Here is a 17,283-nt window from a genome sequence, read left to right on the forward strand (position 1 = left end):
TCACATTATCAATGAAGAAAAAACAGTAGTTCTATAAATTGGTCCATATTAACATTGAGAAAAACAGCTGAAATAACTCAATCATTACAGTCCAAAATATGAATTGTATATCATTTTATTAGCATGTCATAAATTTAGTAATTAGATTTTAAAAGTACTTAAAACAACAAATTAATGGTCAATGTGAAATATTATAATTAAAAAGTATTTAAACAACCGTTCTATGTCATCAGTGCCAAGAAATGGAAGTAGCGCACTCATCCCCATTGTGTTTAATTTAAATTAAAAAAACATCAAAATACGCGGCGGGTGCATGTTGCAAGTGTTTGTCATCAAAGATGGCGGACATAGTGCAATAGATCTTCAGATAGATTTAAGTTGTTACTGTGCAGTATCACTTTCCAGATTTATTATACGATTATTAACAAACCGTCTCGGATTACTCAAAATTGCCAAACACCCGAAGCTATGGTTGTGACGTCATGATTAAATCAGGTCCGTTGATGTACATTCATGCCATTGAGTGATATGAGTTCATGTACAGCCGCCCACAATCATGCCTGCTTCGATCATGACGTCACAGAAAATTCAATGCACCAGTGTATTTAATGAGTTGTATTTAAATCTATTTGTATGAACTTTTCTGTTTAAAGTTGGAAGTCACCATACAAATTACTCAACTGTTATAAGAAAATTTTCGTTACAAATTAATTACAAAATGGTGAACGATAAGTTGATTTATAATTAGAAAACATTGTCAGAAAATTAAGTACATTCAAGTAAACAGGGGAAAATAACCCAAGTCCGAGCACGAATAATTTGATTTTGACAATACTTTTAGAGACACTTTGTTAAAGCCATGTTACACGAAGTACAGGCAACCAGGGGTCGATTTCACAACACTCTTCCTAACTTGGAACTAGGGCAATGCTAAGAGATAGGACAGTTAAGTTACTGGTTGTCCTCACTTCACATTTTCTACCCACGAATTAACACAGATGCATGAACTCTTGGTTAAAAACAAGATGAAAGTGACTTGACATAATTATCTCGGCGTTCTAATTTCAAATTTTCAATGGCACGATTTGAAAACCTAAAACAAAGAAAGTGCCTGCGTGCCTCTTTTCATTATTTTAAAATCTGAATTATTTCCCGTCCAATCAAAGTCCAATCATTGAGGAAGATATAGAATAAAATTGAGTTTACGAAATACAAAATAATCACATAAAGTTAATATAAACAAGTACAAAAATAATATATTGAAAATACGTTAATTCTCCACAACCATCGCATGTGACCAATTAGGAAGAAATTATTAAGGTGATATTTTTGGACGATGGTGGCAGCAGACATAACGTTTATTTTTTTTGCGACTCACATAAATGCCACGCCCATTTTTATATCCCAAAGGAATTTCCAAACAGGTTAAACAACATAGACCAATCTATCATTCAGTAACCCGCATCACTAAGAAACATGTTGCTGTCTTGACTTATAAATGACGTCACCTAAGAAGCTCCTCATTGGTCAGCTATCTTTAGTCAATATTTTTGACGGTTAATTTTCCACGAGGTAAGTTTTCTTGAAATACGTTAAAATTTAGTAAAAATTTGACCCTAAACGCTGAGAATTACCATAATGTTACAACACGAATATAAACCTGTACAAAAAATGAAAACACTGAATAAACAAGAAACAATAATCAAATAGGCACCGAATTTGTAATCAATTTTAGTACGACTGTTGTTTTAAATATAGTTTCCAAAAGTGTTTAAATTCCAGCTGAGTGTTTGTTTATACAAGAATCAAATGATTCAAAGAAGCTAACAGTACAAAGCCCACTTTCACTCTTAGCACAAAGACTTACTAAGCACAGAAAAGTGTTGCTTAGCAGGAATTTACCAGCCCAAATTACATTAAGTGTACACTGTTGGTGTCCCACTTAATGTTTCCTTGGCAAAGGAATTTGTCAAGTACTATTTTCTGCATAACAGCTTTATAAAGTTGGGCCAAGGACGTATCGGTGGAGAACAGGCGAACCATACACTGTTGGGTTGTAGCGCCCCTATCGTCGGTTAATATTCCAGCTTATGATGAATCCCACCGTTGAGGGCGCCTTATATTCGCCCTTTTCCGACGTCGTCAATGATCTGTTTTGAACAATAACAGCAATTATTAAGAATTACGAATAATTATGTAAACATGGACTATGACCAGCCTGAGGGTTTAAAACAATCATCACCAGCAAAGATTTAAATAGTATTGGTTAACAGTAAAGGTGCGACTGTGCATAACCACTTTAACATTAGATATCATTTAATGAATAATAATAAAAATGTGAAGGCCTATAATTATATGAAACATTCATTTAAATCACACGTTGAATAATAATAGTAACAAACAACATAAGCGACATGCACAATGGGAATAAATAAAATAACAGTGACAATATAGCAACAGTGCCAATCAAAGATCAATAAACAAGAATCTATCATGAAGAGATGTTTATCAATCAGTCAACCAACCAATCACTTAAATAATCAATGAATCAATAAATCAAGCAATCAATTAATTAATCAAACAATCAAGAAATTAATCAATCATAACTAAATTAATCAACAAACAATCAAATAAATAAATCACTAATCCATCAATGTTCCTGTCAATAAATCAATCAATTATAAGTAAATAAATCAACAAACAAATCAATCAAATCACTTTTCCGTCAATTTGTATCAATGAACAATCAATGTAAAACAAATTCCACACTGTCATAAAAAAGTGATAAAATACACAAGATGTAAAGAACAGATAGGACTGAGTAATCATTAAAGACTTGAAGAAAGGAAGGAAACAATATGAAGGATAATTTAAGAGGTACAAAGAAACAAAATTGAAGATGAAAGTCAAAACTGAAAAACATTACCTCTGAATATTCCGCACAGCAACACCCAATACCAAACGCAGCCAACCCTGACATCGTTGCTAACAAAGCTAAGAGGTCAATACCAGCATCCGCTGCGATGACCCCAACCCAAAGTTCAAAGGTTAGATTGAAAGATTGGTTTTGAAACGTTGCTGGTTGATATTCTTGAAGGTATTGACTGTTGTAAAGGTTGTATGTGTGGATTGCGACGTTGCCAAGGGCTGATGCTATTGCTAGGATACACATAAAAGCGGTCCCTCTTGAACTCTGTGGGCAAACAGTAAATAAAGTTTGAATAAGTTGAGTTCCATTTATAAACTGTGGTTTTAATTCACAACATTGTAAATTCAAAATTCATACCCTGTACGGACAGAGAATTCAGAATTGTGATTTGTCAGAATTGCAATAATGTTATACAAAACATTACAAAACAAGTTTATCTTACCCAATCATCGTCGCTCATTTTCTTTGCAATAAAAATTGATGCTACACCAGCCATAAAAATCTGTTGGCATAGAAAAAGCAAAACAAATTGAAAACATTTGTATTGTACGTCCTGATAAAGAGCCACATTGAAAGGTTTGACCAATTCGGTTCAATCATTTAGGATAACTTACCGCTGCCCCACCCCATATAAGGGCATGACCAGTTGTAAAGATGACAAGGAAGTCAAAGAAGTTGAAAACAACGCCCGCAGCGGCGTAAAACATGCCAATGGTAATCAGGAGAGCACCACTGCACTTGAGACATCGGAACCGACATCTTGTAGAACCACAAGAGCAACACATTGTAATGGCGGACTGCCTCTATATACAATCTGTTTGTTAAAAAAGATAAACCAATAGTTAATGCAAACAGGTCTTTTTGTTCAATTGACGATACGTATGCTTCCATCAGCCTGTTATGGGAAAGACACTGGAGACTCTTCATGAGCATGCTGATGACTCGCTGACATAAATTTCACCCATCTGCCTATAAAGCAAAAAGTAGCTAAGCACAATTTACTCTCGAGGTTAAAGTTACCAACAATGTCACATCCCATATGTGACTAGTATTTGTCGTAAGCATTATTTTCTGCTTGGGCAGTTAGATGAAATTGTGACCTGGTTGAAAGTTGACACCCTCTCGTGAAAATAATATCGGCAACACAAGATGGAACCGTCCATTAAAACATCAGTCCATAATTATAATTAATGCAACTATTAGCTTCAATATTTACTTCACCATACAATATTATTGTGTTGTGTCATGTAAGTGTTGGGTATAGCTTCAGCTCTTTCTTGCATGCACTAGGTGTGTCTAAATTGTCTTTAGCTTCAATATATTATTTCTGTCTAGGGATGTTGTTCGTCTTTTTGTTTCATCCTAGAGTTATGGGTTGGAAATATAAAGATGTTTCTCAACTCTTGCTATAAAATTATTGGGATTTGTTTAGTGTATGATGTAAAGAAAGGTCTGAAACAAACAACAAAATAAAGAAAGAAACAAAGAAAGAAAGAAAGAAACAAACAAACAAACAAACAAACAAGCAACATCACTGCAAAAGAAATAGATTTTGTAAAAAACATATGCCATTCAGAAAAAGTACTACTTGCGACGTTAAATTGTCCATGATTACTATACATGGGTATGTTAGAGTAAAACTTGGCAACATTTAACTTCACTCTGAATGAAAGAGATCATTTCAAAATGATGGGATCACTACCCACTATGGTTGGTGACGTCATGAGTATGACGTCATTAAGGTTTACTGTGAGTTCATATCGACGTTTGGTTAACACATGTAATATTGGATTTCATTATTATGTTAATAAGTGTCTGCATTGATTAAATGTCACTGATATTAAATCGCTTCTGAAATAACTAAACGACTGTTCGTAAACATATGGGTAGGCGGGCATGGGATTGGGGTGGGGTTTGTAAGGGGAGGTAGTTGGGTGTGTTTGGACTTTAGCAACATCTCTTTTCACACGACAGTAATTTATCAGGGGTCCCTTGTTATGAGGTTTTACAAGTTGCACTTCTTGTGAAAGGACACCAATGTTTGGACTGACATGGGTCCCCTCGTATTAATGATATCGCAAATTTGATGTTAAACTTTGTTGTTGTTTCACGTGAGGTGCAAGTTTGCACCCATGCTAAAATTAAGCAAGGGACCATTGCTAAATTGTTGTCGTGTGTAAACGGCTTATGTGATCCAGGCGTATACCATCCATTGGCATATCACATTGTTATGACAGGTCTCGTTCATGCTTGAACTCCGAACCATTATCCTTGTTTACCCGGAACTGTGCGTGGTTCCTTCTAATTACTTCATATCTGATTACATCCTATTAGTTTTACTGATAAGACTGTTGTTGTTTTTCTTTATCAGTCAAAACATGTTATTAAAAGTGAAGGTAAATATTTGATGTACTTAAGGATGTTTGATGTTTCTTTCTAAAAAGAAAGATAAAAGCAACTAAAGTGTGCTTAAACTTAAGGTAATATTGTCTAGGACCTCTTGTGTTTGTTTGTACCGATATTATGCATCAAGTTAATAAACCACATGGGATATTATGCAGGTACATATTGATCTAATTGATGACGCAACTCTTACATCTAGAGTAAAGAATGTTATTTTGGTTTGACATTTACACGGTTGTTTGATGTTGGTAACCAGTTAAATCATAATGATACATGAACATAGGCTTGTGCTTATTTGGAGATTGGTACGTAATGACGTCACTATCGTAAATATTTATTTAATGCCGCTGGTAGTCTCTCTTTAACCATGGAAGATAAAAATAGATTATAACCTCCATATTTGGAAGACGTATGAGAAACTGTTTCACGCAGAAATGTTTTTCATCATACAGAAACGTTTATCAAATTGAAACGTTTTTAAATCTCTCACTCTAAAACCACATTTTGAATTTATCACACATTTATCATTCAATTTCAAATGCTCATACAGTACAAAATTATTGATACATTAAAAGCATTAAAACACATGCTTCTTACCACGTACATTTTGTTATGATAATTAAGTTTCAGTGGAGAAACAACCAAGTGCATACATTCCCTTTAAAAACTTACCCTTTCAATTCGTTTGGAACGAAGCAAAGGAGACGCCAATACGAGAAATGTAATCCTTAAAATTGAATGTAATAAGTAAGTCTTGTATACTACACGTATCACCATATGTCGATGTGTTCGCATAGACATAGTCCAATACCATCATTACGGTACTTATACGCAATGTGGTCAAGTAGTCTTTTGTTACAATTTTAATATTAGTAATTAAAATATTGGAACATCGATTTTATATTAATATTCTACTAATTATCTACATACAGCTACAGATCAATGTAAACACTCCCAGAATGCATTGCAACAAAATGTTGTGTAGTGGTTTATTTGATTTTATTAATAATACTAATATTTTTTAGTAATAACAATAAATAGATCAGGGTTATTGAGTTAGCCTATATTACTGTTATTATTATTAGGCCTATGGCAATACCCAAAATTCCATAGTAAACATGTAGCGTTGTTCATAAGGCTCGTTTTTTTTAGTAATGGGTCTACTTCTAGGTATGTTGTTGTGTGTTTGTATTTAAAAAAGAATTGGGGCAAAGGAATTTCCCATGGGGCAATAAAGTTGTATTTAAATGTATTGTATTGTATTGTATTGTATTGTATTGTATTGTATTGTATTGTATTGTATTGTATTGTATTGTATTGTATTGTATTGTATTGTAATGGATTGAACTGGATTGTTACACACATCGGTGTACATAAAACTACAACATTTACAATTACAAAACTCAAATTGTACAGAAGTTTGTAATATTAAGTCCTAGCTAGTCTTGTTAAACTCTTCAATGTGAAATGGATTAACTTTTATTAAATTAGTTGCCAATGTCTTTTATTCATTTTTTTTTTAACATAAACATGAAAAATAATGTTCTCAAGTTAATGCTGGTACCAGCACAACTTTTTTATATATATTACTAACCAAGTATTTTTTTTATAAAACCAAGTGACATAATATTATTTTATTTCTCCTTGTTGTTTCTTTAACCCTTTTCTGTTTTCCAAACCTAATATATAAAGCTTTGTATACAATGCTAAGGAAATGTTATTCAAACATTTTTTGTATCAGTTTTCGTATAACGTCACGTATGCACCAAACATAAAATAAAATAAAGATGAAGTACAGCAAACTGTCAAAAGAGGAAGTTCGTTTTCAAAATATGTTGAGTGATACATAAATAAGGAACAAGTTTAATGAGGAAGTATATTCATATGTTCTTTGATTTCAATATCAAGATGACTTGAAATGCTAGGAAATGTATACGAAGATGCATCTAGTTTACTAAGTAACACACTTTTTTCACTTGTTATGATAAAACTATTATTGTTATTTTCTTTACCCAAAATAAGGTTATGCTTTTGACAAAAGAAAGTGGAAAAAAATTAATGTCCGTATCCTGCCACCACTTTTTTCTTCTTTTCGTAATGAAATAAAGTAAATATCATTGTATACCTAAATGAGATAATCTTGTTATTTTAATTTGTGGTGGGTGGCGGATGGACCCAAAATTTTACCCCAAAAGACAACCAATATTGTTAAGTGGCGGTCGATAGGCCCACTCCCTTTGGTGGGATATAAATATATTATTCATAGAGGTGGGGATTATGTGTGTGTTAAACATGTGAATATTGATAGGTGTGCATTTAAAAGCAACTGCAATACATTTTGAAGGTTTAACTATACAATTCCCAGCAAAATAATTTTTTTTTTCAAATTCACAGCTTCTTGAAGATTGAAATGTCAAATCCAGTTTGTGCCTTTGAAAGCCCAAATCCTGAACTGAAGTTGATTAATTATTGTCCTCTGCTTCGTTTTTGTTTAAATTAAATATAACATTCCATGAAATACCATGAGCTTTCTACTACAGTTTAACAATATCACTTTGTATCGAGCGTACATAAAAAAAAAATTACTTGCTGAACTTTCTGCTAAATTATTTACAGTCTAACCACACTGTACGCGGCCATTTTGCACGCACATGTCATCACCCATTATGAACCCACCCATTTCAGTGTCGGATAACTTCCTACCTTCTACAACTTCACTTTAAAAAAGTTACCCAAATATCCCTCGGCGCCGTTGAGTCGTGTACTGTGGAGTCACTCCTACTTTCCTCCGTACTGCAATAAAATCTCCCTCAAACAACTCACAGAGCAGGAAATAATGTTGTATTTTCCACAATTTGATGTCCAACTTGAAACAAGGTTGGGAGGGGCGCAATAACGTACAGTGGAGTGTTGAGTCAGACTGCACACACTCTAACGCACTTCAAAGTGGGGAATCAGTCTTTGGGCAGACAAAAAGAACGTGCCCTCACCCCAAACCTTTCTATTCAGCTACCCTTATGGGTTGACATAATAATAGCACTGTCGATGGGTGGTGATTGTTATGGTAATTAGATTCAGACTTATAATGCTGCGTGGAATGTGATTTCTAACTTCAATGTTGGTAGGTTACGAAGGGTAGACTTTACTTAGTATTTCGTGTGTCGCTGATTTAATTTCTCTATGTAATCATAATATTATTTTAATAGTAATAACAATAACGGACAACATTGCGCAACACCTATGAATAAAATCTACTGCAGATTACAAGAAATACATAAGATGCAAAGAAAAAGGATATACATTTTGTACAACACAAACAGATCAACAATTTGGTTTCCACTTCGATTTATTGTATACATTAAGTGAAGATAATTGTCTAGTACAAGGAGGGCGCTGACTCCAAAGTTTTGGAGCAGCGTACACAAAAGTAATATAAAAAAAGCCTGCTCACCTATATAGGGTATAGTCCACGTAGTTGTTATTTTGTATCGCTTCTATAAAAAAAATATTACAACAAGTCTTACTCATAATTTTGTTTAATGTTATCATGGGAAACAAAAATTTCTTTCCTATCCATGCTGGAGTGGATCTGTTAAAGAGTTAAAGTCAAGTTCATCAGAGTCTCGGAGTTAGAACTAAATCGTAAACTTGCTAAATTTTGCATCAGGGATGGAAAATAATATGTGAGTAGGTGAAACGCAAATAATACGCCATTATGAGTTTATGAAACAGTGTGATTTGGGAAAATGAAACGTTACAAAAAATTAATAGTCTACTTTTTATTGCAAAGGTAAGACAACTCCTAGTTTTTGATAAACAAAAGAATTTAAGTTTTGATGGGTAAACACTATCTTCTTCTTCTCTCCTTTATGAATTATTTTAATCTTTGTTTTTAATATTTAATGAATTTGAAATATAATAGTAATAACAATTATTGACTGTGATTAGTTTTGCATTAAATATATCAGAATATTGATCTCAATTAAGTTTCGGGAATCAACCAACTTATACGTAACAGAGAGGCCACGTAAGTTACTTAAATAACACGATAAAGTAAATAATTATTTTCAAAGGGAAACAAACCTTTAAAAATTACTAAGTCAAGTAGAAAATTGACATCTTTTACTGATATAATTGCCAGAGTAATAGAACCATCAACTAAACACCAGTCAGTCATTTACCTAGTCGTGAGTCGCTAGGTTTGTCGATTTGGTTCATTTACACATGTAAAACAAGCAGCTACTGGCGATTATCGCTCAACAGAGGACGCTATGCAGATATGGCAATATTCCTGTACACATTGCTTTGCGCACAGAGTACGGGCCTTGATTGAACCCGGAATATAGCGATATTCCTGTACCCATTACTTGTGCACAATATATAAGAAGGCAGAACGTTACAGTTGCGTGCTGTAGACCTGTGATATGGCAATATTCCTGTACCCATTGCTTTGTGCACAGTATATGAGAAGACAGACCGTTACATTTACATGCTGTGAACCCAGGATATGGCAATATTCCTGTACCCATTGCTTGTGCACAGTATATGAGAAGGCAGACCGTTACATTTACGTGCTGTGGACCCGTGTTATGGCAATATTCCTGCACCCACTGCTTGTGCACAGTAATGAGAAGATAGACCGTTACGTTTACGGGCTGTGGATCCGGGATATGGCAATATTCCTGTACCCATTGCTTGTGCACAGTATATGAGAAGACAGACTGTTAAATTTTCGTGCTGTGGATCCGGGATATGGCAATATTCCTGTACCCATTGCTTGTGCACAGTATATGAGAAGACAGACTGTTAAATTTTCGTGCTGTGGACCCGGGATATGGCAATATTCCTGTACCCATTGCTTGTGCACAGTAATGAGAAGACAGACTGTTAAATTTCCGTGCTGTGGACACGGGATATGGCAATATTCCTGTACCCATCGCTTGTGCACAGTATATGAGAAGACAAACCGTTACATTTACATGCTGTGAACCCGGGATATGGCAATATTCCTGTACCCATTGCTTGTGCACAGTATATGAGAAGACAGACCGTTACATTTACATGCTGTGAACCCGGGATATGGCAATATTCCTGTACCCATTGCTTGTGCACAGTGTATGAGAAGAGAGACCGTTAAATTACGGGCTGTGGATCCGGGATATGGCAATATTCCTGTACCCATTGCTTGTGCACAGTGTATGAGAAGAGAGACCGTTAAATTACGGGCTGTGGATCCGGGATATGGCAATATTCCTGTACCCATTGCTTGTGCACAGTATCTGAGAAGAGAGACCGTTAAATTACGGGCTGTGGATTCGGGATATGGCAATATTCCTGTACCCATTGCTTGTGCACAGTATATGAGAAGACAGACTGTTAAATTTTCGTGCTGTGGACCCGGGATATGGCAATATTCCTGTACCCATTGCTTGTGCACAGTAATGAGAAGACAGACTGTTAAATTTCCGTGCTGTGGACACGGGATATGGCAATATTCCTGTACCCATTGCTTGTGCACAGTATCTGAGAAGAAAGACCGTTACAGTTGCGTGCTGTGGACCCGGGATATGGCAATATTCCTGTGCCCGTTCTAAAATGAACGGATGACGAAAAAGAAAACTTAAATCACTTTATTTAAAGATTATTTATTAAGAGTTAAAACTGCAAGAATTGAAGATGCACTATCTAGGAATCTTCTGGATGTATTTTTACTAAATCGACCTTTGATTTTGACCTCAGGCTGAGCAGTTTGTCTTGATTAATATAATGATAATTATTATTAGTCTAAGCGGTGCAACCAAGTACCTCAAAACGCATACAGCCTTCATCCTTCCAGAGAGTTGGTAGAATACGCAGGTACCTTGCAAACAATGTCTTTGCGAACGTTACAGTAACTTGTGTCTCACTGTCTGTATTGCCACTCTGAAAAAGAAAAAAACAATGAAGGAATCCGACTTCAGTTCAATTTCATTTCGGTAACAAAATACAGATTCAAAAAAAAAATGTAACGTCCATGACGTTTTGACCTTTTTTTTTGGCAGTCTTTCTTTTTCGTCACTGATTGAGTCGATCAGCTCAGTTTTTTTGCAGCAACTAACTGCACAATTTCTATTTCCTCAAAATGCAGATTTAAAATAGGTAAGTAAGTTGATGGTATGGGATATCACCATCAACCCTTGTTTGAGCACCGTTTAATGATCTGTGAAGAACTAGGAATGGGAAACAGCCTCGACGTTTCGAATAGTGTGATCTGCAAGTTTTGATAGAGAACGGCTGGACATGGACTGTTTCAAGTGTCCTACGGGACAATGGTTAAACTTACTTCTAGTGGTACTCCACCAGCAGTCATTACAGCACTCCATTCGATGCCATTGTCACTGAACTCAACAGTGAATGTTATTACCCAGTTGTACACCGGATATTCACCTAGATCGCGTCCCTGAGTGATTAGACCAGTGATGTAAACCTTTGACTCGAAGTCAACTTGTATCCATGGTGTCTTGTCGCTGGTTTTCTTACACCATCCACCAGCGCTAACAAACTCTAAGTGCAAAATAAACAAACATAATATTGTACCATAGTTTCCTAATACGAACTCGGCTAAATTTTACAAAACTCGTAGGTTGTTCCCGGAAGAGGCGACTTCGACTATAGCTACAGCTTCGGCTGTGGCTTCGGCTGTGGCTAATGCCTAAAACAAGATCAGATTCCTGTGGACTGACATCAGACAATGAATTTACCTTGTGTATTAAGACGAGCTCTAATAGCTTCGTATCCACTAGACCCCCACTCTGACGACGCTGTGATACTGTCATCAGGTATAGCACCACTCTCCATTCCAAGTGGAACCGCATACGGACAAACTAAAATAAAGAGTGACAAAAAAGACGAAATAAAAAACAAAAATCCCGACAAACACCATCAAAACACACCACAGCAATCAACTAACACTAATTAATTGCACAACCAAGTTTATCTGGATATGATGACGTCATAAGTAGATCATCAGAAGGCCGGACACGACAAGTATCGTCGCGAGATAGTTCTCGCTGGATAGACGCATTGCAACTTGGGATTTTGGTTCTGATCTGCTTCAAGCCCTCTGTTTACCTATTCATTGTCAACAAGACGGTAGTCTACTATACGAACCATGCATGTGAGTCAGCTGTTTAAACTTCAAGCGGGAAAAACAGCATGTCAAAACACTGTGACGTCAATATTGTATATACCATCAATCTCGAAGTGTGACGTCAGATGTTCATGCTAATGTGTGCCTCCCGGCCTTGCCTCACCTGCGAGGGAACTTTTTTGGCCTCAGTGAGGGTACTTTTGAAGCGTGTGACGTCACTATCGAGGGGTCTAATGTTTAAACAACGAAGGGGAAAGCTCAGGTGCTTTTTTAAACGAAGTTAAAATACGATCTAGAGACTCGCATAGTAATTTGATGAGATAGAACAATACCTTGGTATTTTGGGGTAGGTGTTACATGACTTGGCTCCTCATTGCGGCAGCCATTTTGGACGGATTGAAGCATCCAGCGGTAGACGTTGAGCGGATCGTCACCAGGTTTGGGTTGAGGAACAGGCCCGAAGTAACAAGATCGCATACCGCCCTCAACAATGTCCACTTTGAAATAATATAATAAAACAAGTATTATATTATGTTAGGCAAACGAGTTCTTCCGAGAAGGTAATTTTGGCCGTTTTCATAATAGACTTGTGGACAAGTCGTTACACTTGTCGCAGTGATAGCGGAACGATTCTCTCACAACTCGCGACACTGCTACTGCTCTGCGCGAGACTGTGAGCATTATTCTCGTGATTCCGAGAGGGCCGTTTCGCTATCACTGCGACATACATAACGACTTGTCCTCAAGTCTACTGGTTGACAATCTTTGACATTATTTCACACTATTTTGAAGCATGGCAATATTGAGGTCATTGGGCGGCCTTATTATTGGAACTCTAAACTTTATAAAGCGTGCAATGCACCGTCAATGGCACCGTCTGAGTTACGGTGGGCCGGCCGGATGCGGCCATGCTGCCAATCCATGAGCTCCACTCCATGGTGTTAGATGAAGTATTAATCAACTTATTTTTTTTTCAGACAGTTCCACGGTCATTATTGTCAGCTCAAATTATAATTTATTTCTAAAAACCTATAATGGATACTACACAATATTACCCAACAATGTGGCTTCTGTGTTCAGGAAAGGAAATCACAAGGACCTTGGTCAGAGTAATACACACTCATAAATTATTTTGTCTCAAATTACAACAATGGACGACACCCATCGAGTTAAAGACAAGCGGAAACCATTAAATCTGTGTTTAATTGGGCTCCTTCTAAATTCAAATACAAAGTATATATAGAAAGGGTAGTAATCAATATTTTTTTTTCAATCTGAAGCGCAGAGGTGATCAAATTTATGCCAACATTTTAATCCCCATATTGTAAAGTAGGGGAAAAGTATCTCTGTCAATAAAATATTGCTTAAAAGGATTGTACAACCCACTGTTTGTTTCATTTTTTTTTTTTTTGGTTTTTAGACATCACGCAGGAAGAATAGTCTGCTATTTGAATACACCATCTGAGAAGCGTTACCGTGGTAACGCTTCTAACAATAAATTATAAATAGTATATTGAGGGAGAAATTTTTTTTTTTTACATAACCGCAGTACTTCAAAGTAAAATGTTTCTCAAAATGCAACCCAAAGCTGGTGTCACATTTAAAGAAATTCAACGGGTTTGTTTGCCAGACGTGTTTGTTTGCAATACACGTGGAGGGTTGTATTTGCTCTTCCAAAAACAATGACGTATATAACTTTCCCTATTATTGGTGTAGGGAACACTCTAGTGATGTGCTTGCACAAGTCTAACTAAAGGAAAATAGACAAATTGTTTCAAGGGGCTGCTTGCTTAAGCCCAACGAATAAGCTAAGCTCTACACAATTAAGCACAAATGCAAAGATACCAGCTAAAATAGAATGTCACATGTACCACTTGTGACTGGTATCTTGCACCATTTTTGCTTAGTAGAACATTGTTAAGCATCATATCTCGCTGAAGCAGCTCTACGAAACGGGGTCAAAAGCGTTGCTATAGAAACGTCCAATATGAAGGGTCCAATTAAGAACCCATTGTCATTACTGTTTACTTCCGACCCCTTTTCTGACCTTAAAAGCAAATTATCTGTGGTTTCTTGAACCGTCCATGCAGTCTTTTAAAATCCTCTAAATGTATGTGCACAATTAAACAAAATATCTGAAAATTTCATTTCAAGAGGCGGTCGCGTTTTTGGTTTATTAGGCTACAAGACGTAGGCCAACTCGAGGAGTTACTGGTAAAAAGGAAAATGTTATCTTTCTTTGCATGATGTGATAAAATAAAATAATAACATAGCTCCCGTATTCATTATAATAACTTTGCTGTATACTTTGGGACAATAATAAATCAGTTATACATTGTTATTATTATTAATAATAGATCAGTTATACATCATTATAAGTGGAATAAGTGTGCTTTTTGGTGATGAGTAAAATTAATTAATTTTCTTGTTTTTACACAGCATAGGCCCCTTAAACCAAATGTGAAAACATCATAAATAAATTTTAACAAAAACCCACAAAGACGATAACGATACTTATTCCAAGATGTTTTTCTTAAACATTCAAATTCAAAATTGCCGTTGATTTTAAAAACATTGGTAGGCCGACAGTTTATAACAGCCGATTAAATGGTCTAAAAAATAAATAAAACAATAAATCTAGTCCGCAGTAGTAGAATAAAGAAAGACAGTTCACTTTAAGAACAAACTCTACCCGGCAAGTAGATGTACACCAATACCGCAAACCAAATTTATATTGATACCTCAACATGCAATGCCTCAAATCATATATAAATAAAACTAATTTAACTTACCGAGTTGCAGGTACAAAATGACCGAGATTGGCAACGCGTTGATGATACGGTAGTAGAGAATCATCATTAGCAAGGATGCCGCAAGCAATAAAGTAAAAAATATTCGTCAGATAAAACCTAGAAAGAACTTCTAACTCGTCTCCTCGTCAATTATTCTCTGCTTCTGTGAATTAGCTTGTAGCTTTTACCGAAGCGCGCCAACCACTCAATGACGTCACAGAGATGCGCAGCAGACTCTACAGAGTATTGATATCATGCTAAGCTGATTAACTCAGTGGACCAATCAGAACGATGGTATTTACAACGAAATGAAACGTAGATGGTGAAATACAAGCGCAATTTTTTAAAGCTTAGCATAAGCATTCTACAGCTGAAGCACAGTTGCACAGGTAAATGCAATGATACACCTTTGGTTTTGGGAACCGTTGGATTGTTTCAATGTTATTTTTATGAAGTCGTTTATTACAATAAAGAGAACTTGAATCGGTTCAATTCAATTACATATGATTTAATTCAAACTGCACATTTGAGTACTTTTTAGAGTTGTAGTAAAATCAAACAATGTGCCTACAAGTAAATATGAATGCAGTACTATAATAATAATTATTGTATGGTGTGGTAAACATGCTGTACAATGTGAAATCAGTGTCAAAGTGACTTTATAAGCTACTAGAAAAAGTTGTCCACATCAAAATTTAGGGCCCTTCCAAACTGTTGTTGTTTTTATACTCTGGCTGACATTTTGAAACTGTAACACTCTGCTCAGAGATGATTACTGGGCTCAATTTCATAGAGCTGCAAGCACAACAAAGTAGCTAAGCACACAAAATTATGCTTTACAAGAATAAGGTTACCAGCCAAACGGCAATGTCACATGTACAGTTTGCGAATGGTACCTTGCTTATTTCTGCTTAGCAGATCTGCAAAAGAAGCTCTATGATATTGGGTCCTGTATATAATGAGCTATTTTGAAATGATCATTCAACTATGTACTATATAAATAAACCAATCCATTTAGCTCCTCCCCCTTCTACATAAGCCAATTACAGCTGTAAACTGCTGTATCAAGTCTTAATAAGTTAGACATGGGTGTGGTTTAACATGGGTGTGGTTTAACATGGGTGTTGTTTAACATGGGTGTGGTTCAACATGGTTCAATTGCTCTCTACTGTCAACAAGTCTACCAAGCACCTTCTTATGCATGGATTCTAGAAATAAAGTAATTTGAATAGCACATGCTGTTGGATCAGTGAGAAATGCATATAATTTGAATACATTAGCATAATGTACAACCACTTGGTGTCAGAGTCACACAAGGTGCAAAGTGTTGAGTGGATCATAGTTACATCTTATGCCAAGGACACAGGATTAAATTCAAGCAGGAAACAGACTGTGAAAGTCAAATCTGTGTCAAGTTCCAATCATCTTATTTACTGTAGAATTCTACACTTATGCTTAGATTGTTTCCTGGCCAAGTAATCAAGAGATTGATCTTAAAGGGGCACACGCCTTTAAATCTCTTAAAAATCATCCTGTTTGGAAATGCTCATCATTTTCAAGAGTTGTTCATGCAGAAAAACTCCTGCAGTTTTCTTCGAATTATACAAACTACTAATAACAAAAAGCTCATAAATTTGCCTCTTGAAATATGCAACCAGCAGAAAATACAGTCTGCTGCAATAGAGTGGAGTAGTTTGGAGGAAAGTATACAAAATACGACTTGCCTAAAACACTCTAGCTACTAGAGTTTCATTTTCAATATTATGTAAAGTAGTGACCATTTGTCCATACTGGCACCTTATCATATAATAATAGTTAACTGTCCAATGTTGCAAACTATCAGTAGCTAGGGGGCATTCTTACAATTACCACAGTCATCTAGTTCAAACACTTTCAATATACCCTTTGCATTTGACGTCACAAGCTCAAAGCAGTGCCCATAATGAGGTCAATGATTAGCTCTCATTGGTTGAGAGTTATGTGCAGTGTGAACATGTATTCACTGTTTGACATCCAAGATGGCGGGCAAT

General features: G+C 35.9%; 2 protein-coding genes across 2 annotated transcripts; both read right to left on the bottom strand.

Moving 5' to 3' along the window:
* Positions 1-690: 690 nt before the first annotated feature.
* Positions 691-8,350, bottom strand: LOC139943075 (uncharacterized). Its single transcript, XM_071939888.1, has 5 exons — positions 8,065-8,350; positions 3,544-3,743; positions 3,372-3,431; positions 2,927-3,193; positions 691-2,150 (listed from the first exon to the last, which is right to left on the bottom strand). Exons 2-5 carry the CDS (start codon positions 3,712-3,714, stop codon positions 2,118-2,120), a joined length of 531 nt encoding a protein of 176 aa, XP_071795989.1. The 5' UTR covers positions 3,715-3,743; positions 8,065-8,350; the 3' UTR covers positions 691-2,117.
* LOC139943408 (retinoschisin-like) lies at positions 3,733-15,317 on the bottom strand. The gene is made up of 7 exons (XM_071940220.1): positions 15,254-15,317; positions 12,794-12,958; positions 12,073-12,195; positions 11,655-11,875; positions 11,138-11,254; positions 8,784-8,826; positions 3,733-3,743 (listed from the first exon to the last, which is right to left on the bottom strand). Exons 1-7 carry the CDS (start codon positions 15,315-15,317, stop codon positions 3,733-3,735), a joined length of 744 nt encoding a protein of 247 aa, XP_071796321.1.
* Positions 15,318-17,283: the final 1,966 nt, after the last annotated feature.

Source organism: Asterias amurensis, chromosome 10, assembly GCF_032118995.1.
Source record: "Asterias amurensis chromosome 10, ASM3211899v1".
In the NCBI taxonomy this organism is placed as follows: Eukaryota; Metazoa; Echinodermata; class Asteroidea; order Forcipulatida; family Asteriidae; genus Asterias; species Asterias amurensis.